Below are 21,552 nucleotides of genomic sequence, written 5' to 3'. Positions count from 1 at the left end.
CTTTATTTCTTGGGAATCACAGATTATCCTGTCTCAGTCATTAAGTGTCCCCCCTCCCCACTTTCCAAATTGCCTATTTGTCTCATGCTTGCACAGGGAAAGTCTTAATTGCCCAAATCTGTTTGTATATTCATTTTAAGTCAGATTAAAATACTTTAATTTCTCATCTGATGTTTCCTTTGACCCATGGGTAATTAAAAAGTGTCTATTAAGTTTTTAGACACCACAATCAATTTGGAAGTTAAGTTTCTTTTTTGTCGTTCTGGCCTGATGTTATCCTCTAATGTTTATACAGAAGACTTTTATCTCCTTTTCATAAGGAACCTGGAATATTTATTTTTCCTTATATTTGAGGAGAGTTAGCTTCCAGAGGCAGATTCCTACCTTTGATTTGCCTTTAGCTGAAGATTATATATGGGATGGCCCTGGCATTTAAGGCTTCCCACAACCTGGACTAAATGCAACTTTCCAGCACTGGCATGTGTCTTCATTATAAGGGCCAGCACAGCTATAATATTTTCCATTTTCCAGACACATTTGATTCTGTTAATTTTGGTCTCTATGAGAGATGGTGTCTCCTCCAGTCCCTTCTTGAAACCATCATTCAAAACACATATTAAATGCTCCCTGCTCTATGAAGTCTTTCTCTGGTCACTCAGTGAGCTCTCTTCTTAAGATCTATGTAGCTTTTCTTTCTTTTTTTTTTCTTTTTTTTTTAAGCACCCTCTCTTATTGCCTTTGTAATAAAGGTCATTTATTTTCTTATTCCTCTTACTGAAATCTAACCCCCTCCCTCCAGGCAGGCTAAGCTATATCTCACAGTAGAGACTCCATACACATCTGCTGAAACAAACTAATTATAATTTGTTTTGCTTTTTTCAATGTGCCGTGCCTGACTGATCACTATTTTAGACTGCCATGATGGGAATGTTTGGAGGCAGGAAAAGAATACTAGAGTTGGAAAGATGTTGAGGGAATTTTACGTGTCTCTGGTTCTCAATTATCTCACAGATATAAACTGGCAGAGGGTAAAGAGACTTAAACCACAGAATGTGGGCCACATTTTCTCTGTGTCCTAGGACCCTAGAACGAGGAGAAGTATCCTGTGTGGGTGAAGGCCTCTTTCATGAGCTCATTAACTCTTTATATGAGACAAAAATCACTGACTAATAGAGTGATTGTATAAGAATCAACATAAATATTAATGAGGAAAATGCCTGTTTTCTTGCACCAACACCCACTACAGGCATATATAAGGTCTGGAAGAGAAGGAAGGCTTCGACTTCAAGCAAATCCAACTGTGGGCAAAGCACACATCTGGCTTTCAGCCCCATGACTTCTCATCATTGCAGTTCTCTCCTCAGTAAACAGGTTTCAGAGGCCAAGGCTGCATCCCTGCGCTTGTCAGCCACCGTGGCACATGCCAACCGACTGCGTGTGGGGGCAACCCCTCTGGGCCAACCCAGCCTCTGTATGCCCCACAGCTGCCACACTGCTTGCCCCTTGCCAGGGACCCGCAACATTCCTGGAAACATTGGAGTCTGTGAGAACTATGGGGAAGGCGCTCCCAATGGCCACGAGAAGGTGACCATGCAGTTCCTGAATGATCGCCTGGCCAACTACCTGGAGAAGGTGCGCCAGCTGGAGAGGGACAATGAAGAGCTAGAGACCACTATCCGAGAGGCAAGCAAATGCCACGAGTCTAGCATGTGTCCAGACTACCAGTCCTACTTTCAGACCATCGAGGAGCTCCAGCAGAAGGTGAGGTTTGTAGTGCTCCAGATGAGGGGTTGGCAAACTATGGCTCATCTGGCCTACTGATTGATTTTATAAATAAAGTTTTATTGGTACATGGCCATGCTCATTTGTTAGTGTATTGCATATGACTGCTTTTGTGCTCTAATGGCAGAGTTGAGTAGTTGTAACAGATTCATGGCCTTCAAAGCCTTAAATATTTACTGTCTTGCTCTTTACAGAAAAAGATTACTGACATTTGCACAAAATTTTAAGGGCCTGGATTGGGAGTGAACACAGCCTCAGTTGAAAAAAATTTTTTTTATTGTGGGAAGAGAATTTCTTGAGTGGAGGTGAATGGGACCATGTCAAAGATGAGATGTAGAATTCAGGATTCTGAATTTATGTTTACTTAGTCTCAGTATTTAGAATTATAACATTGTAGTTGCAAAATCAGCGCAACCTAATTTCTGGCGCAGTACAAGGCAGCATGTTCTTTTTTTTTTTTTTTTTAATTTATTTTTTATTGGTGTTCAATTTACTAACATACAGAATAACACCCAGTGCCCGTCACCCATTCACTCCCACCCCCCGCCCTCCTCCCCTTCTACCACCCCTAGTTCGTTTCCCAGAGTTAGCAGTCTTTACGTTCTGTCTCCCTTTCTGATATTTCCCACACATTTCTTCTCCCTTCCCTTATATTCCCTTTCACTATTATTTATATTCCCCAAATGAATGAGAACATATAATGTTTGTCCTTCTCCGACTGACTTACTTCACTCAGCATAATACCCTCCAGTTCCATCCACGTTGAAGCAAATGGTGGGTATTTGTCATTTCTAATAGCTGAGTAATATTCCATTGTATACATAAACCACATCTTCTTTATCCATTCATCTTTTGTTGGACACCGAGGCTCCTTCCACAGTTTGGCTATCGTGGCCATTGAAGGCAGCATGTTCTAATGCCTTTCCTGAACCAGTATATGGCTATTCAGTAGCATTGGTCTCTTCTGCATATCTGGTGGCCCCTTTAATAATCAATGCAATGCTTCCTAAGGGCCTATATTTTAGTTTTGGAGATAGGAAGACAAAAAATGTCAAGTAGGGGCCACAGAAACCTGGCTAGATTCACAGAAGACCTTTGGGGAAGTTGACCAACCAGCATAAGGGACTTCTTATTAAGAAGGCATCTGCCTTTATTTAAACCTTTTATAACCAGCCCATTGTCCTGTGGCCTAGATTTCAGATCTTGTTCATATCAGGCTAAATATTATGGCTGGCAAAATAAAATTAAGTCTCTGTTATATGTTCAGTTCACTATTCCTTTCCATTTCCCAGTTCTTTTGGCTGTATGCCTTTTGCCTTTGCCAAGCATCCTCATACACACCCCCTCTCCTATACCACACTAGCATCTCTTATGTGTTTGGGAGTTTGTGTTGTCCAAGGGGATGTTGTCATTTGAATCTCAGCCAATGGAACTTCTTTTGACTCGAGGCCATTGATGGCTCTGGAGATAGTGAATTACCAGGCCTATTTTCTTTCCCCCAGATTCTGTGCATCAAATCTGAGAACAACAGGCTGGTTGTGCAAATAGACAATGCCAAGCTGGCTGCAGATGACTTCAGGACCAAGTGAGTTGGGGTACAACAGGCAGAGGGAGGAGCCAGGTACCTACTCTGATTTCTTCTCTCTTGTGATACAGTTGGCATCAGAGATATAATTTACTAAGCTCCCAAACTGACAGTTACAGCAGGATAAAACAGAGGGCATTATGCCCAAGATCTTGAAAGAACATTCCTTTGCCCCTCAGTTGTGTAGCTTTTATGCTTCACAGCATGATTGAGAATGTATCATACACTTGCTGCTATTGTTCCAAGGACCTGGGGAGGTAGGCAGGGCAGTGATGTCTTTGTCTTTGTGAAGATACAAAGCTCCAGGCCCTGAAGCAACCTACCTGAAGTCATGTGGCTACTGAGTGGAAGAACTGGGACCCGACCTCATATTTCCTACTCTGAGGTCATTTCCTACCAAATTCAGCTGCCTCTGTGAGGATATTTCCATACTGAAGCCCACCCAATTTGTGATCACCAGTAACTCACAACAAAAGTCATGCTTCATGGTCTATGATGGAGGCACCCATGTGTGAAAAGTTTATGCCCCCTGAGAAGGTCAATCCTGGGAGCAGGAAGAGGCATTTGTTTTATAGTCTTTCTTCAAAATTTGGCGGAAGCCTCACTCCTCTGGAGCTAAAGAAAGCCATTTCCATCCTCCTATTCTGGCCTTTGGCTTCTAATCTGAGAGAGAACCCAGAGTCTGCCTCAGTAGGGGTGGGGGAAGATGAGGGTCTGTAGGGACAACCTGGTGTGGCAATTGCCAGGTTACTCTGCTGCCACCTTCCCTTTGGCCATAAGCCCATGAGGGCAGGTGCTGGACATGTGTCTACCCAGCACCCTCAGTACTGGCTTCTTTGTCAGGCTTGTCATTGGTGCTTAATGTCAAATGAGTGGGGAACACCCCATTGCTTTCTGGGCTGGGAGTGTGCCACATAGAAAATGCCAACTCACAATTAGACCGAAGAAAGGTGGCCAGTGGAGTGGCTACCAATATCCTGGGGCCCCTCTGCCCTCTAACCCTGAGTCCTGTATCTTTCCTGCTAAAGGTACCAGACAGAGCATTCACTCTGCCAGCTGGGGGAAGCTGACATTTGCGGCCTGCGCAGGATGTTGGATGACCTTACACTTGCCAAGTGCGACCTGGAGGCCCAGCTGGAGTCCCTCAAGGAGGAGCTGCTCTGCCTTAAGAAGAACCATGAGCAGGTGCGTGGCCTTTGTGTAAGATTTTCTTGGGGGTAAGTTCAGGCTCATTTGGGGGAAGAAATGAAGCTCTTCCTCCTGCTCAGGATGGAAGCTCTGTAGGCCCTGCCTCATGGTTAAGGCTCACAAGCTATAGAGGTAAGCTCCAGCTTTCAGTGGGAACTTGCTCTTCATTGCAACCTCTGGAAGTTGCTACGCTAATGCAGGTGGTGCCCCATCCTCGGAGGAGCACAGAGAAATCACTGGGGAGAATGGGAAGTGGGAGATGAGGCTTTGGGTAGAGGGCAGTGGGGGTTCCACGAATGGGATGTCTTTCTCCTGTCCCCAAAGGAAGTCCACATCCTTAAGTGCCAGCTGGGAGATAAGCTCCAGATTAAGCTGGATGTTGAGCCCACCGTGGACCTGGGCAGGGTGCTGGAGGACATGAGGTGCCACTATGAGGCCATGGTGCAGACCAGCCGCAATGATGTGGAAGAGTGGTTCCAAGATCAGGTGAGGGTGCTGCCTCGGAGCAGGGAGGGACCCGGGCTTCCACACGGGCAGGCTGCTGATCATGTCTCTGTGCACTTGTGCTTCAGTCTGAGAGCATCAGCCAGCAGGACATGTCCTGCTCTGAGGAGTTGCGGTGCTGCCAGTCGGAGATCCTGGAGCTGAGACGCACGGTGAACGCCCTGGAGGTGGAGCTTCAGGCCCAGCACACGCTGGTGAGCTCCTTTGCACACCTGGAAGACTCAGCCTGGTTCCCATTCCCAAGAGCAGTTCCTGGTTCAGTCCCTGCCTCCCTTAAGTACAGACCAGGACACAGTTCAAACCTTGAGTTCCTTGCCTTTGCAAGAACTTTCTCATAGATGTGGCTGCTGAGGGAATGAACATTCCTTCAGATGAGCGAGGTCCTGCAAATTTATCCTGAGGTCTACAATGATGAGCAATGGCACGTCATTAGTTCTTCCAGCTGAGGAGTGCTAACAGGAGCTAGGTTGTTCTCCAGGCCTGGCAACACCTTGGGGTGTCACAGTCTTACTGGAGAGACTGGGGCTGCAGTCCACGATTTTCCATCTGGTTCTGTCTTTGGTATTACAGAAAGACTGTCTGCAGAACTCTCTGTGTGAAGCCGATGCCCGTTTTGGCACGGAGCTGGCGCAGATGCAGATCCTGATCAGCAACGTGGAGGAGCAGCTGTCTGAGATCCGGGGTGACCTGGAGCGGCAGAACCAGGAGTACCAGGTGCTGCTGGACATTAAGGCTCGGTTGGAGTGTGAGATCAACACATACCGGAAACTTCTGGAGAGCGAGGACTGCAAGTGTGTACCCTGATGTTTGTGCCAATGTCATGTGTAAAAGCAGAGACCTTTTGTGGGGAGGATTTGAAAGGAGGGATGTCAAGGCGACAAATTTGCTATCCAGTAAGCTTGATGAGCTGCCTGGATGTAGAGGAGGGCATGTGGGAGCTTCTCAGCTCATGCCATCCATTCTGCTGACTACGTCACATTCCCAGATGCCAATCACTGTCATGGGGAGCTGAAATACTGAGAGCTCAGCGCATTTAGGTTTCACTAAGTTCTCTCTGGAAGAAGTATTCTCATAATAGGGATTCTTCATACTCAGTGTTAAAAAAAATTGCTAAGGGCATTTGCAGCCATTCTTTCATTTTGTCCTGTGTAACAGGTAAGGTGGATAGAACACCTCATGAAGCAATAAGGAACAAGACTGGGGCCTGTGCGTCAATTGGGAGGGCAGTGGACATCTGGCCTGCTGTTGCCCAGCCAGCCTTTCTGCATTTCTTGCCCTTGTTCCTTTGCCCACGGCAGGAAGGGCTGTTTTTTCGCACAGAGGTCCCCCGAGCTCTGATCCTACCTCTGCTGTAATTCTGGCCATGTAGCTACCCCTTTCTAGGCCTAGCAGGACCTCCAAGGTTTACATTCTCCTTTGCTTTCCCAATTGGAAAGTGTCTGTGTACTTTAGTCTTTCATACACTTTTTTTTTAAATTTTTTATTGGTGTTCAATTTACTAACATACAGAATAACCCCCAGTGCCCGTCACCCATTCACTCCCACCCCCCGCCCTCCTCCCCTTCTACCACCCCTAGTTCGTTTCCCAGAGTTAGCAGTCTTTACGTTCTGTCTCCCTTTCTGGTATTTCCCACACATTTCTTCTCCCTTCCCTTATATTCCCTTTCACTATTATTTATATTCCCCAAATGAATGAGAACATATAATGTTTGTCCTTCTCCGACTGACTTACTTCACTCAGCATAATACCCTCCAGTTCCATCCACGTTGAAGCAAATGGTGGGTATTTGTCATTTCTAATAGCTGAGTAATATTCCATTGTATACATAAACCACATCTTCTTTATCCATTCATCTTTCGTTGGACACCGAGGCTCCTTCCACAGTTTGGCTATCGTGGCCATTGCTGCTATAAACATCGGGGTGCAGGTGTCCCGGCATTTCACTGCATCTGTATCTTTGGGGTAAATCCCCAATAGTCCAATTGCTGGGTTGTAGGGCAGGTCTATTTTTAACTCTTTGAGGAACCTCCACACAGTTTTCCAGAGTGGCTGCACCAGTTCACATTCCCACCAACAGTGTAAGAGGGTTCCCTTTTCTCCGCATCCCCTCCAACATTTGTTGTTTCCTGCCTTGTTAATTTGCCCCATTCTCACCGGTGTGAGGTGGTATCTCATTGTGGTTTTGATTTGTATTTCCCTGATGGCAAGTGATGCAGAGCATTTTCTCATATGCATTTCATACACTTTTGATGCAGTGTTCCAACCACCTTTTTCTCTCCGCAGGCTCCCTTGCAACCCATGTGCAACCCCAGCAGCCAGCACCCTCTGTCCAGCCCCTGCAGCCTGTACCCCCTGCTCTCCCTGCTGTTCTGGGCCCCCTCGGGCCTCCTGTGGTACCTGTTCATCATCTCGATGCTGACACACTCCTCAGCCTGAGGAATCAGGAAATGGGAACCATCTGCAGCCCGGCTGGCTCCACTCTGCAGGCCTGCCACCCCAGGCCTTGCTCCCCCAGCCAGCTGGACAGGTAGTGCTTCTCTGCTGTTGGGCTTTCCAGTCTGGCAGCTCAGCCCTGGCCCCTGGATTTGGGCTTCCTCTCCTTAAGGTGTCTTGGATGCTCCTTTTGCTTCCTTTTGTTGCCTCACAGTCTGAGCTGTGGTAGATATCTTTGTTTTTATTTTGCTAATAAACTTCACTTTGGCAGCATGAAGAGCCCAAGACCTGTGATCAGTGTCTCCACCCCGCATCAAGAGTGTTGCTGAGGGCCCCTTGAGCCAGCTGTCTCCACAGAAGCAGGGGTTGGGGATCTCTCACCTTAGAGGGGTTCTGGGAGATGGCAAAGCCAGTGAGGACTGCAGTTAAGAATGGGCCTGCAGCAAAATAGCACAGTTCAGAGATAACCAGCTGTAACTGGGTATCTAAAGCCTATTTAGAGCCAGATTCACAGAACTTTTAAAATACAGGCACCAAATAAAATCCCCCTTATCAGGATGAAGCCTCTGGTCCTTGTGCAAAGGAAAAGCTCAGGTCAGAAGTTCTGCTGGCACCTCCTAGAATACTCTATTTAAAGTAAGCATGGTGAGCAAGGCATAGTGCTGGGGCTTTATGGATCTTGTGACACAGCGTCCCACCAAACCCTGCAAAGAGGGAGCAGCTAATGGCTGAATCAAGACTCGAATCCCAGTCTCTTTGAATTAGGTCCAAAGCCTGTACTTTGGAAGCTTTGAAGGGAAAAAAATTAAACATGAGAAGGGTTAGGGTAGTGGTTCTTAAAGTGTGGTTCTCCAACCAGCAGTACCAGGTCCTCTGGGTGATTCTATGCATACTCAAATTTGAGAGTCACTGGGTTAGGGGTTTTATTTGGGGATTGAGCCTCTTATAGATGAGATACACTGCGGAAGGAGATGACCGAAGTCTCTTACAGATCCCATGTGTGAAGAGAAAGTGCCTTTCCTCTGCATGCTGTGAAGTACTGAATGCATTAAATCATGGTGGTTGCTGAGCCTGTCAGACTATCAGTCTAGAAAAGGCCAAATGGACCCACCCAAGCTCCCTCATGGGCCTCACTAGCAAGCCCCCTGGCAGCTGCTTGGCTTGGACCTTATAGGCAGTAGACACATGGACCAGAAGCTCCATATTTAGGCAGCCATGGCCAAGAACAGCGTATCTCCAGAAAGCAGAGTCAGAGCTGGCCAAAGGTGAGAAGCAGTGAGCTCCCCATCATTGGAGGAATGTTCCTCTGCTCTTTTCCCCCAGTTGTACAGGTGTTTGCATACAGGTGACATATCTCTGAGGGTAGGTCCCAATAAGAAAGAACAATCTTGTTAAGTCTTAATTTAGCACCTGGCACAAATACCTTTGGCTCTTCCTTTGTACTTAAAAAAGCTCCTTTCATCCAACAAGTTCAAAGCAGTCTAATAATAAAATAAACCCACTTAGTCTTGCACCATGACAGTAGGTAAGCATTGTTTTTCCCTTTTAAGGAGAAAGAGAGAAGGTGAGTCATTGAGTGGTTGAGGGATTCTTCTGGTGACATGAAATGAGTCAGTGGGGCCTCAGGGTAATTGACCTGTGTTTCTTAAGTTCACATCCAGTGCTCTGTCATTTATAATTAAAAGAGGAGCTTTGATGAGACATTGTGTGTGTGTGTGTGTGTGTATGTGTGTGTGTGTGTGTGTGTGTGTGTGAGTGGTGTATGAAGTGGTTTGGGTTCCTGAGAGTAAATGCTGGGTGGAAGGATCACTATGTTTGGGGAGGTGTGAAGAGCTTCCCTGGAGACCAAACAATCCATCATCACCATCATTGGTGATGATTATCACCATCATTATCATCATCACCACCATTGAAGCTCACATTCATCGAGCTTTTACCACGAATCAGGCACTCATCTAAGTTATAGATAAATTAATGTATATAAACTCATATAATCCCCATTTTGGAGTGAGAAACCACGGCTCAGAGAGGTTATGTAACATGCCCAGGGTCGCACAGCTAGTAGGTGGTGAAACCAGGATTCAGATCTAGGTGGTCTACCTCTAGCAACTATGCTCCTAACCACCCTGCTTCACAGAGGCCAGGTCTCCAATGTGTCAGCAGGATGACAGAACCATAATCACCCCATTGTTTTGATTCCTTTTTCTTGAAGGAAACGATAGAGTGTTTATGCTAGTGGAATCACTGCTGAGAATTTCTGCCCCAAAGGGCAGTGCAAGAAATCAAGGTTATACATATTTATTTTTTTATTATTCATAAATTTATTTTTTATTGGTGTTCAATTTGCCAACAGATAGCATAACACCCAGTGCTCATCCCGTCAAGTGCCCACCTCGGTGCCCATCATCCAGTCACCCCCACCCCCCGCCCACCTCCCTTTCCACCACCCCTAGTTTGTTTCCCAGAGTTAGGAGTCTTTCATGTTCTGTCTCCCTTTTTGATATTTCCCACTCATTTTTTCAAAATAGCCTGAGAACCTTGGCAATTTTAATGACTAGAAATCACAAAAGGAGGTCAACTCACCCCCTGACATTGTTAAAAGCACTTTGTCTACTGAGGAAGAGGAGAAGAGAAACAGTCGGAATTGCTTGCATATCCATCCCTTCACCACTTACAATGTGCCTTCACACAGGCTCTTCAATTTGAAATCCCCAAACTCCTGGGATAGGCAGAGCAGCCTCGATAATCTCCCGTTTTGCAAGGGGAGAAGTTCATTTTGCAAGGGGAGGAAAATGAGCCCCCAAGCTCTCCCAGTGATCTCTCTCTCAAGTCCATTGCCCTGTCCCTGCACTCAACTGCTAGAGGCTGGAGGTACATTTGCATAAAACTGTCCATTCAGACCCACTGTCTGATGCTGGCTCACATGGATTTTACAGGGCTTAGGAATCTCCCCAGGGAGAATCTTCTTGGTCTTTACTCCTATCCTGCAAGGTCCTCCCCAATCACATTTCAGACTGAGCTTCTGGCCTCCTTCAGCTGAGGCTTTCCCTTTATGTTGGGTTTTGTGCCCAAGGCTCCCTTGCTTGCCTCTCCCTTCTCCCCGTTGGGTTGCCGGACATACTAAATATGTGCCCCAAGGCCATCCATTGAGATGCCTCTGCCCTGCAGTGGACCTCTCTCATCCGGAGGGTGGCAGACTTGTGTCTGCTCACCAGCAGGATCACAGATCATCCTCCTTTCCCTACATGAATCTCAGGCCTTTTGGCATATCCTTTTTCACTTGCTTGATTTACCATTGCCTCTCCTCCTTCTCCCACCCATACTGCATCCCTGAAAACCTCTTGCACTTGTTTGGAAGCTCACCCTAATGCCATGGAACCACTGGGGGTGCCTTGGGGCAGCCACATCACTCAGTTATGATCTCCAAAGCAACAAGAACCAAATATCAAAAAACCAATTACCAGGCCAGGTGGAAGACTGGATTCTTAAAGGGATTAGGGTCCTGATGAGACCACATGTTTGAAATCTATTCCTGAGTCATCTAGAGAGTGGGGTCACTACCAAGTCTCCTTCTGGATACAGATAAATAACCTGAAATGGTCTCATCCCCCATCTCTGGGCAGAGTCAGAAACCGGTTTGAAATGAACTGATAGGAATAGGTGTGGGAAGAAGTGGAGGAAGAAGGAAGAAATTTTTCAGAGGAAGGGCCCAACTGTATCACCTTACATTAGAGTTTGTTGTGGATCCATCTGTCTGCTCAGTAGGACCAAGAGCTAACAGAGGACCGTGGCATGTCATCTCCCTACCATCCCTGCATCCCCGTCCCCAGCCCTGGCTGTGCCAGGTGTTTGACAGATGTTCAGTAAATGACTTCTGCCTTTAACGTGGTATATGTCATTTCCTAATTACATTTGATACAAACATATTTCCAGATATGTCCATCTCACACCTCTTAAATATCTCAACTCCTTAACTTCTTGTTGTTTCTCAGGTATTTGTGGGGACTGAATTGCTCATAAAAATATAATCCTCTACCAGAACTAGGATTCTTCTGTTTCAATGTATTCCTGTGCCCAGCTTGGAGAAGCTACACAATAAGCATGTTTTGAATAAAATTGATCTAAATAAATAAAGTGGGCTTGATAGTTCCTTGACACCTCAGTTTCTCTTTGAGTTACTACAAATTAGTTGAAATATCAATTAGGAAATCAAGAGTGTACAAATAGTCTGCTCCTAGCCTGTGTGAAATCTTGAGGACCATACAGGGCTAGAGTTCCTTTTCCCCACTAATTCAAGAAGCAAATTCACTCAAGCCTACTGGTATTTTAAAAACACCACAAGACAGAGGCTAGATTTACAAGAGATGGCAGCATTATGTTCACTCACCGGTCACTCCATTTGCTGTGCGTCTCCTGAATTCTGTTGCCTTTTCAACTGGGGGCAATTGCTAGGGAAAAAGGAATCTCTGGTTGATGTGGCTGCTGGCTGGGCATGACCTGAAGCCAGTGCAGCTCTGACTGCTTCTGCTTCTTTCTTCCTTTCTCCTGTCCACACCTTACTCATTCAGGAACAGGTGGCATTGTTCCCTTCTCATCTTATGCTGCCTGGTATAGATAACACTGTATTTCTCAGCCACAAACAAATTTCAGCCTGGATTGTGGAGGTGATGCTCTGGTCTGGGCACCTCAGGGAATGCCACTTCTTTTGGAGGCCTGAGAAGTTGTGGTTCCATGTCGGTAGATCTTTCCAGAAGCATCTGGATTTATATCATGCAGGACACTCAGCAGCGTGGGCCAGTCTTTTGTCCATGGATGTGGGTCCCCTTGGCTTTGTGTTCTCCAGGTTCACTCATTCGAAGATGGGCTAGCTTTGTCTGAGCAGCACGTCACCTCTCGTTGCTAAGAATTCCTTCCTGGCCTCTTCACATCTGTTCATATCTCTTATTCAACACACGGCTCCTGATTTCCATTTCTCTGGTCCCTTGGCACAGTATGCAAACTCTAGTATTGCTTTTTTGTTGACCCAATTCTTGAATCTTCTTGTTCTTAGACCTGAACACTCTCCTTGGACTAAAGCCCCCATGAAGCTGCGCTGGCCAATAGTGGGTTCAACCAAAGAGCTTGTAGATCTGCTGCCATTGGTCTGTGCTCAGGAGCCACTGTCTTTGGGTAGGGAGGAAGGCAGGGTTGAAAAGCAGCTCCAGCCTAGAAAGCCAGTGCTCTGGAGCAGGCTGACAAGAGGCAGGAAGCAGGAGGCCAGTGCCGTTCCTTATGGACAAATGCTCATCAGTCTGATTGACAGGTTTTCCATCTGTCCCAAGCCCAGCTGAAGAGAGAGAGAAGCTCCCTACGCCTGGCCTTGAGTCCTTCCTCTGAAAAGTCTCAGGGGTGCATGCCTCAGGACCCACCTATTTCTGCCTCTTTAATTGCCTGGGAAGAAAACAAAGAAATTTTGGTTTTATTATAAGTCTGAGGCTTCTTTGTAGTGTGGTGGGGCTTTCCGTCTGAATGGCATCATAATAAGCAGCGAGATAATGGCCTTGGAGAGGGTAGATGGAGGACCTTTCATCTGAGACCCAAGCGGAGTGCTGCATGAATACCATCATGAAAGCTTGTTGGGGAGAAGGACTCCAATAAGTTGTCAATAAAACTGCCACTCTGGCTGGCAGCCAAAGCCACAGTGGAAGTTGAGATGTTGCTACCCAAGATGCAGGGGGTATCCCAGTGGTGCCTATAATTACGCAACCTTTATATACTCAGAGCTTTGGCCACCCCCTTCCACAGACCTTCTGGTGCCTTGCCTCACCTTCCAAATCAACCCCAAATGACTCCAAGCTTGCTTTACAAAATGCTTCTGCTGTGTCTCAGCACTTTCTGTCCTGGTGCCCAAGTCCTTGGACTTAAATAATATCACTACAGAGCCGTCTGTGGTACCTTCTAACATTTGGTTCTTAAGCCAGATTGTGTGTAACTCAGTAAGGCTGGGGATGGGAGCCCAGGACAGGATGTGGTGCATCTTCTGGGTGTGTTGATTTCGCTGAGAGGATTGGGCAAAATCTTTGAAAGTTTAATTGGAAATCGTAAAACTGTTTTTTTTTAAAGATTTTATTTATTCATTCATGAGAGACAGAGAGAGGCAGAGACACAGGCAGAGGGAGAAGCAGGCTTCCTGAGAGAAGTCTGAAATGGGACTCGATCTCAGGACCCCAGGATCACAACCTGAGCCAAAGAGCCACCTAGGTTTCCTGCTTTGTTTGTTTGTTTGTTTTTATATTAAAGCTTATATGGGCATATGATGGAATATAAAGTCAATTCACATGAAATTTTAAGATTGATCTCCTTGAGGAGGCTCCTTTGGGCAGTCTCCAGACTTCCCTGATTATCTGCTCATGCTGGTCTAATGCTATAGATGTTTTGGTGGTAAGGTTTGACTAGCAAAGCCTTTTTCCCTTCCACATCTGCGCCAAATAGTTTTCCTGGACATTTCAAATACATTTATATGAATCTCTCAGCCCTCTTTCCAAATGATCTCTTTCTCCAGAGCCTTAACTGTTCTTTAATTATCAGAGCCTCTTCCTTTAAAACTCCTCTACAATCCCCGTACATGATATACAAATTGTCAACAGGCACATGAAAAGATGGGCACAAATAGCTGCCCATCCTTCTCAGCCATGGTACAACTCAGTCCTTATTCACCTCAAGGCTTCCAATGCTTGGGACGCTGTACCATTGAAGGATTCTTCCCTTAAAGCAGATGGAAAGGGAGTTCACTGAAACTTCTTCTTTGACTCAATCCCCGTCCCTCCCTAGAAACGCCAGGTGGGCCAGGAAATGAGTCTGAGTATGGGTTTACAGGATCACATAACACAGAAGAATGTCATTGGATGGACCAACTCTCAATTAACAAGGGTAGATACCTGGGCTAGACTGTGTGGCCTCTTTTAAGATCTACCACAAAACTCTGATTTTATGGGTATACTGCCTGAAGAGGAGTCCTGACTTAGCAAGAAGCCCAAGTAAAGAATTTTATGGGACAAGGGACTCTTCTGAGGAAGGCAAATAACAGACTGAGGCACGGGCATTTGAAAACCAGAGAAGACAGAGAAAGAAAAAAGACATTACATACCTCGTCCACACCCTCTGTGGAGGAAATATAAATACTCCCCAGAGAAAGGAATTCCACAAGTTCCTTGGAGAACTTGGGCTCTGTGTTTAGCCAGGTGCCTTGCTCCCTCCAGCACCATGCCTTACAACTGCTGCCTGCCCAACCTGAGCTGCCGCTCCACCTGCTCCTCCCGGCCCTGCGTGCCCCCCAGCTGCCACACCTGCACCCTGCCTGGGGCCTGCAACATCCCCGCCAATGTGGGCAACTGTGGCTGGTTCTGCGAGGGCTCCTTCAATGGCAGCGAGAAGGAGACCATGCAGTTCCTGAACGACCGCCTGGCCAGCTACCTGGAGAAGGTGCGTCAGCTGGAGCGGGAGAACGCGGAGCTGGAGAGCCGCATCCGGGAACGGTGCCAGCAGCAGGAGCCCTTTGTGTGCCCCAGCTACCAGTCCTACTTCCGGACCATTGAGGAGCTCCAGCAGAAGGTAAGGGGCTTTGTTGTTTTCCCTGAGCAAGAGGAGTTTGCTATGATTCTCAATCTGTAGTAGAGAAGTGTGTTTCTTACTTCTATGCCATCGTGATTCTTGCTTCCCCCTTGACCTTCAAAATGGGTTTTTAGGCCATTTTAAAGAAGTTGGTGATTTCATATTTGTTTTCAGTTCTCACTAAGCACCCTCTCATTCACCAGATCCTGTGCACCAAGTCTGAGAATGCAAAGCTGGTGGTTCAGGTTGACAATGCCAAGCTGGCTGCTGATGATTTCAGAACCAAGTGAGTAGTTCAGAATCCACTGGTGTCCACTCCTTTTGTTTAGTTTCCAGTTAAAGGAAAGGGGTGTCCATAACTTTACTGAACAACAGTTCCATCCATTGGTTATGAAGCATTCTGTAGAGATTGAGGGGAACCAAACAAGGAATCACAAAAATAGATGAGGACGCAAATCTGTTTATTTTTGGAGCAATATTTGGTCTGGACTGAGCCTCCAGAACCCTCTGTCTCCTGGGTCTACTCATTGCAGAAAGTGGAAAGACTAAGTGCATGGGGCTATCAAAGATCAATCCTGTGAGTCTTGAAGGTCTGCTGGTCACTGCTTTGACCTTGTCCTTGTGCAGGTATGAGACAGAGCTGGGCTTGCGGCAGCTTGTGGAGTCAGACATCAACGGCCTGCGCCGGATCCTGGATGAGCTGACCTTGTGCAAGTCCGACCTGGAGGCCCAGGTGGAGTCCCTGAAGGAGGAGCTTCTCTGCCTCAAGAGGAACCATGAGGAGGTGAGACCAGAAATGATGAATGATAAAACCTGGCTCAGCCTCAGGCTGAGGGTGACTTGAATGATTTGGGATGTCAGAAACTGGAATATGAGGTTGGGGTTGACTTTACAACTTTCCTTTAAAAACACCAAAACTTCATGATGAATGAAAAAACAGAGATGAAATTTATCCATGTTTCCAGTTAACATGTATCTTTCACTCAAAACTGGTATATTGTGTGAGTTTCCTAGAGCCCCTCTATCAGCTTGTGATTGGTTACTGAGCTCTAGAATGAGCCTCAGCATTGTTGTATTCACGCTATGCAAAGTCATCTCTCTCCCCAAAGGCCACTGAATCAAGCCTGGTGAATCTGAGTTTCTACTCTTTCAAAGTTTTGGTGAAAAACGATCTGAGGCTCCTCCTTCTCTGTCCTGGAGGAGCCATGCCATGATCTCCTTTGATGGCAAAAATTGTTTGCTTTACAATCTGAAATCGTACAGTCAATTCTTTGTATTATGAGCTCTTCTGCAGCCAATCTGCAAATTGGGAAAGTTGGGCATTGGTCCATCTTTTGGTGGCATCAAGCAAACCCTTGGGAATTCTTCTTGAATCCAAGTGCCATGGCATGGTTGTGTGAGGAGGGAGCTGTGCCACATGGAGCACAGAGCATTTTGCTTTGAGCTGTCACAGACTGCTCCACTCAAAGTTTCTTTTTCAAGGAAATAGACTAACAGGGCTTCAGCAAGCAAAGTCCATTCTTCGTTAAGGAGAATTACTCTTGCCTTTTCTGCATCCACAGGAAGTCAACACCCTGCGCTGCCAGATTGGAGACCGCCTCAATGTGGAAGTGGACGCAGCCCCTGCCGTGGACCTGAACCGTGTGCTCAACGAGACCAGGAGTCAGTATGAGGCCCTGGTGGAGACCAATCGCAGGGACGTGGAGGAATGGTTCACCACCCAGGTGGGCATCTCAGCACGTGGCCGCTCAGGACCCTTGGCCCCTCGGGGCCCTTGAGGCAAGGTCTGACCCTGTCTTCTCCCCTATGCTCTTTCAGACTGAGGAGCTAAACAAGCAGGTAGTGTCCAGCTCGGAGCAGCTGCAGTCCTGCCAGGCGGAGATCATTGAGCTGAGACGCACGGTCAACGCCCTGGAGATCGAGCTCCAGGCCCAACACAACCTGGTGGGTGTTGTTCTGGGTACTGTCCAGGCTCTCCTGACCTCGTGAAGCCCATGGAGAAGCCCCCTGGGGAGGGGCTCAGTGACATTCTTTATTTTCCTCACACAGAGGGACTCCCTGGAGAACACGCTGACAGAGACTGAGGCACGCTACAGCTCTCAGCTGGGCCAGTTGCAGTGCATGATCACCAACGTGGAGTCCCAGCTGGCTGAGATCAGGAGTGATCTGGAGCGGCAGAACCAGGAGTACCAGGTGCTGCTGGATGTGCGGGCCCGGCTGGAGTGTGAGATCAACACATACCGGGGTCTGCTGGAGAGCGAGGACTGCAAGTGAGTAGCCAGCGGGAGGTATCTGATGAAGTGTGCTTCTCAGTTGGACTCCATACTTTCAAAGGAAATTATGCCTCCACACCAGACATGATCAAATAGAACTCAGAAAACACAATATGGCCATCATTAAACATTCAGTTTGATTCACAAATGGAAATTGTACAACCAATCCTTTGCATCCTACTGTGATCCTATAGATATAAGATCAATGATATTTTTTACATTTTATAAGACTGTATTGCGTAGAGGGTGCATCTCCGTACATTACCTTATCTGACCTTATAGTTACTGCCAAGCAGGTTGGATCAGTATTCTCTCCATTCTGTAGGTGAAGAAACTGGGACTTGGAGAAGCTAAGTGACTTTCCCAAGATCACTAGCTAGGAATGGACAGTGTTAGGAGTCAATACCAGAGTTCTAGAGTTTCTGTCTAGAACTTAGGGTGCTGTGTAGAAGGAAGATCATTAGCAGTTTGATAGGGAGCTTTACAGTAGGTGAGCCTGTGGCTTTCTCTGTTACAGGTGAGGTCAAATCCCACAGTAATTCCACTCTTGGGGTCTCTCTTATATATTCTACAAGCCTCCCTCAATTCACCTTTTCTGCATCATTCTTTTTCTCCAGGCTGCCCTGCAACCCTTGTGCCACAACGAATGCATGTGGATCTTCCGGGTCCTGTGTCTCTAATTCCTGTGCCCCCTGCACGCCTTGTGCCCCCCGCCCACGCTGTGGGCCTTGCAACTCCTTCGTCCGATAAGGCCCATGGGCTGCCAGAGGAGCAAGGAGGCAGGGCCCAAGGTTCCAGAACTTTGACCCGGCACTAGTTCATTCGACAAAAAGGGGCAGAAAACACATTGTGTAGCTGAAGCTGCCCTGGTAAGGCAGCCATGAAACTCACCCAACGTACTGCAGACGGTTCCTTGCCCACCCGTTCCTTCAGTGGGATCTATTCCTTCTTCACTTGCCCAGAGAACTCTCGGAAGTGCCAGGGCGTTCCCTTGTAACCTGCTAATAAACTTGATTTCCCTGGCAAAGCAGATGCCTTTCTCATTGGTATTCATTCATTCTGCCGCACCCATCACCTGAGCACTCTATAAAAAAGCCACTTGAAAATCAGGCTACATAATGGCCTGACTCTTGGGTACAAGAGCCGTTCTATGCCTGGCGGGCAGATGGCTGGCCTGGTGCCCTGGACGCATGGGTGAGGCAAGCTGGCAGGACGGAGGGCTGGGCAGCCGCAATGCTGCAGCCTCCATCTCCCCTTGACCATTCCTGCATATTTCCCACTCTCCCTCTTTGACCTGGACATCTAGAGCTGATTGCATCTAAATCTGAAGTGAGGAGGCATGACCTACGGGCTAGAAAGAGGCTCTGGAAAATTCATATTTTCTTAGCAGGAGTTTCAGGTCCAGTGCTGTATTATCTGGGTCCTGGTGGCCCGGGTGTTCCAGCAGCCTCAGAAACACTCAGCAAAGGAATGCTCTGGCCTGCCTGCCATGCCTAGGACTTCCTCCTTCCTCATGTGTTGGTGGATCGTTATCACCCTGGGCTTCATCTGCTCCCTTCCCCTCTCAACTTGGTGGCTTAAGACACCTTTCACCCCCCAACTCTTCATCTGATACTTCCACCTCTCTCAGTCCATTCCAACCAGTACCTGTTGAATCCCTACTCTGTTTACACCCTGGATAGTGAGGAAGGGAGAGACACATCAAGAAAGACATAGTCTTGGCTGCAAGTTATTTATAACTTACTTAAGGGGATAAAGCTAGTCCCTAAATAGTGGTATTAGAAGGCATGTCCCTGACACTGAACACTCAGGCTTGTGCTGCAAACAGATCACCAAATACTGAAAATGACATCAGGATTCAAGAAAGGCTTGAACTTGAATCTTTAACTTCAGAAAAGAGCCAAGGAAATGTTAAACATTGACCCCAGAGGACCATTTTGACATGAAAGGATCAGATACCACTCAGGTTTCTACCTTTTCCCATGAACCTCTCCATCATACCAGGCGTTCTGAGGCAGATATCAGACCCTGCTTTGGTGAAACATAATCTTGTGCAATGAAATAACCAGATGGTTTAAAATTACATATATATTTGATAAAGCAACTATTTATTGTTTCTACCATAATTAACCCCATGACCCTTATTTTTAAAGCCCAATTTCCAGGGTGGATTCAAATTTGCACATCTTACTGCTTGGTTTGTGAGCAGACTCTGACCTGGAATCCCTTGTCTGATATGGTCCACTACAGTGTCTGTGATTTCCTCCAAATGTAAGGTTAATCTCAGGTCAGAGGCCCTCCCTAATTTTTCCTTGTTCCTTTATTCCATATCCTGCTTGCATAGATTACAATAATGCAAAAGTAATGCTTGTGGCTGCTGTGGAAAGTGGAATACCTGTCTCCCCTTCTCTGCAAAGATGCCCATATTGTTTTCTGGAACCCATGTTAGGCTACCACAAAGGGAAATTAGAGGCACGGATGGAATTAAAGCTGCTAACAGTGAAAGGGAATATAAGGGAAGGGAGAAGAAATGTGTGGGAAATATCAGAAAGGGAGACAGAACGTAAAGACTGCTAACTCTGGGAAACGAACTAGGGGTGGTAGAAGGGGAGGAGGGCGGGGGGTGGGAGTGAATGGGTGACGGGCACTGGGGATTATTCTGTATGTTAGTAAATTGAACACCAATAAAAAATAAATAAAAAAAAAGCTGCTAACAGTTGACTTTAGAATGGGGAGATTAAACTGGATTATCCAGTGGCCCCAATGTAATCACCAGCGTCCTTCAAAATGGAAGGGGAGGCAGAGGACAGTGAGAGGGAGATCTGACTGGGGACACAGGTCAGAGTGATGTGATGTGAGGACTGGATCCCTCATTGCAGGATCTGAAGATGGAGGAAGGGGGCCACAAACCAAGAAAGGAGGTAGCTTCTAGCTGCTGGAGAAGAAAAGGAAATGGATTCTCTGTTGGAGTCTCCAGAAAGGAGCATAGCCCTGGCAACACCTTGATTTTATTCTTTTTATTGTGGAAAAATATATCGGTATATATAACATAAAATTTACCATTTTATCTTTTTTTAAATGTTTAATTCAGGGGCATCAAGTACATTCACATTATTGTCCATCCATCAGCACCATCCATCTCCAGAACTTTCTCACCATCTGAACTGAAACTCTCCATTAAATCCCGTAACTCCCCTGCCTTTAGCCCCTGGTAACTCTATTCCACTTTGTCTATATAAATTTGACCACCCTAGGTACTTCACATACATGGAGTCATACAGTATTGTGTGTGTGTGTGTGTGTGTGTGTGTGTGTGTGTGTGTGTCTGGCTTATTTCACTTGGTATAATGTTTTCAAGCCTTATGTATGTTGTAGTATCTATGTATCAAAATTGTGTTCCTTTTAAAGAGCAAATAATATTCCATTGTATATATCACATTTTGTTTGTCCATTCAGATGGATAGGTATTTTGGCCCTTGGAACTAGTGAACCGGTATCAATATCTGTATCTATGTCTATATCTCTATATCTATCTATCTATCTATCTATCTATCTATCTATCTATCTATCTATTCAAGTAACTGCTTTCAATTCTTTTGTGTATGTATCTAGAAGTGGAGTTACTAGATCTTATGGTTACTAGATCTATGTTTAATTGTTTGAGGCCGTGCCATTTAACATACCTACCAGCCGTGTACAAGGGTTCCAATTTCTCCACATCCCCGCCAACACTTTTTAAATTTTGGGTTTTTCGCTTTTGTTTTTCCTAATAGCCATCCTAGGGGGCATGAAGTGGTACCTCATTATGGTTTTGATGTGTATTTACCTGATGATTAGTGATGTTGAAGCATCTTTTCATGTGCCTGTTGACAATTTGTATATCTTCTTTGGAGAAATGTCTATTCAAGTCTTTTGGCTCTGTATTCAGTTGGGTCGTTTAGTTTTATTGTTGAATTATAGGAGTTCTTTATACATTCTGGATATTGATCCCTTATTAGAAATATAATTTGCAAGTATTTTCTACCATTCCGTGGGTCACCTTTTCACTGTCTTGATAGTGTCCTTTGGCTCACAAAACTTTTTACATTTTCTGGGCCTCTGTTTTACCTATTTTTCTTTTGTTATCTGTGCATTTGGTGCTGTGGCCAGGAAATCATTGCCACTTCCAATGTCAAGAAGTTTTTTTCTATGGTTTC

General features: G+C 46.2%; 2 protein-coding genes across 2 annotated transcripts; both read left to right on the top strand.

Annotated features, from left to right (window-relative positions):
- Positions 1–1,332: 1,332 nt before the first annotated feature.
- On the top strand, positions 1,333–7,479 carry LOC140607372 (keratin, type I cuticular Ha7-like). Its single transcript, XM_072782140.1, has 7 exons — positions 1,333–1,761; positions 3,285–3,367; positions 4,396–4,552; positions 4,880–5,041; positions 5,128–5,253; positions 5,630–5,850; positions 7,344–7,479. The coding sequence occupies exons 1-7, from the start codon at positions 1,333–1,335 to the stop codon at positions 7,477–7,479; spliced, it is 1,314 nt and encodes a 437-aa protein (XP_072638241.1).
- A 7,256-nt stretch (positions 7,480–14,735) lies between these two features.
- Positions 14,736–18,386, top strand: LOC140607535 (keratin, type I cuticular Ha3-I-like). Its single transcript, XM_072782225.1, has 7 exons — positions 14,736–15,083; positions 15,287–15,369; positions 15,711–15,867; positions 16,646–16,807; positions 16,902–17,027; positions 17,133–17,353; positions 17,974–18,386. The coding sequence occupies exons 1-7, from the start codon at positions 14,736–14,738 to the stop codon at positions 18,104–18,106; spliced, it is 1,230 nt and encodes a 409-aa protein (XP_072638326.1). The 3' UTR covers positions 18,107–18,386.
- Positions 18,387–21,552: the final 3,166 nt, after the last annotated feature.

Source organism: Canis lupus, chromosome 16 (assembly GCF_048164855.1).
Source record: "Canis lupus baileyi chromosome 16, mCanLup2.hap1, whole genome shotgun sequence".
NCBI lineage: Eukaryota > Metazoa > Chordata > Mammalia > Carnivora > Canidae > Canis > Canis lupus.
The sequence above is the reverse complement of the archived record's forward strand: the minus strand, read 5'-3'. Positions and strand labels throughout refer to the sequence as shown.

Bases quoted from the DNA above. Each gene is read 5' to 3' on its own strand.
- LOC140607535 (XM_072782225.1), top strand. From the start codon at position 14,736: ATGCCTTACAACTGCTGCCTGCCCAACCTGAGCTGCCGCTCCACCTGC. The intron at 15,370-15,710 runs GTGAGTAGTTCA...GTCCTTGTGCAG, and splicing joins GCTGATGATTTCAGAACCAA to GTATGAGACAGAGCTGGGCT. The intron at 16,808-16,901 runs GTGGGCATCTCA...ATGCTCTTTCAG, and splicing joins AGGAATGGTTCACCACCCAG to ACTGAGGAGCTAAACAAGCA.
- LOC140607372 (XM_072782140.1), top strand. From the start codon at position 1,333: ATGACTTCTCATCATTGCAGTTCTCTCCTCAGTAAACAGGTTTCAGAG. The intron at 4,553-4,879 runs GTGCGTGGCCTT...CTGTCCCCAAAG, and splicing joins TTAAGAAGAACCATGAGCAG to GAAGTCCACATCCTTAAGTG. The intron at 5,851-7,343 runs GTGTGTACCCTG...TTCTCTCCGCAG, and splicing joins CTGGAGAGCGAGGACTGCAA to GCTCCCTTGCAACCCATGTG.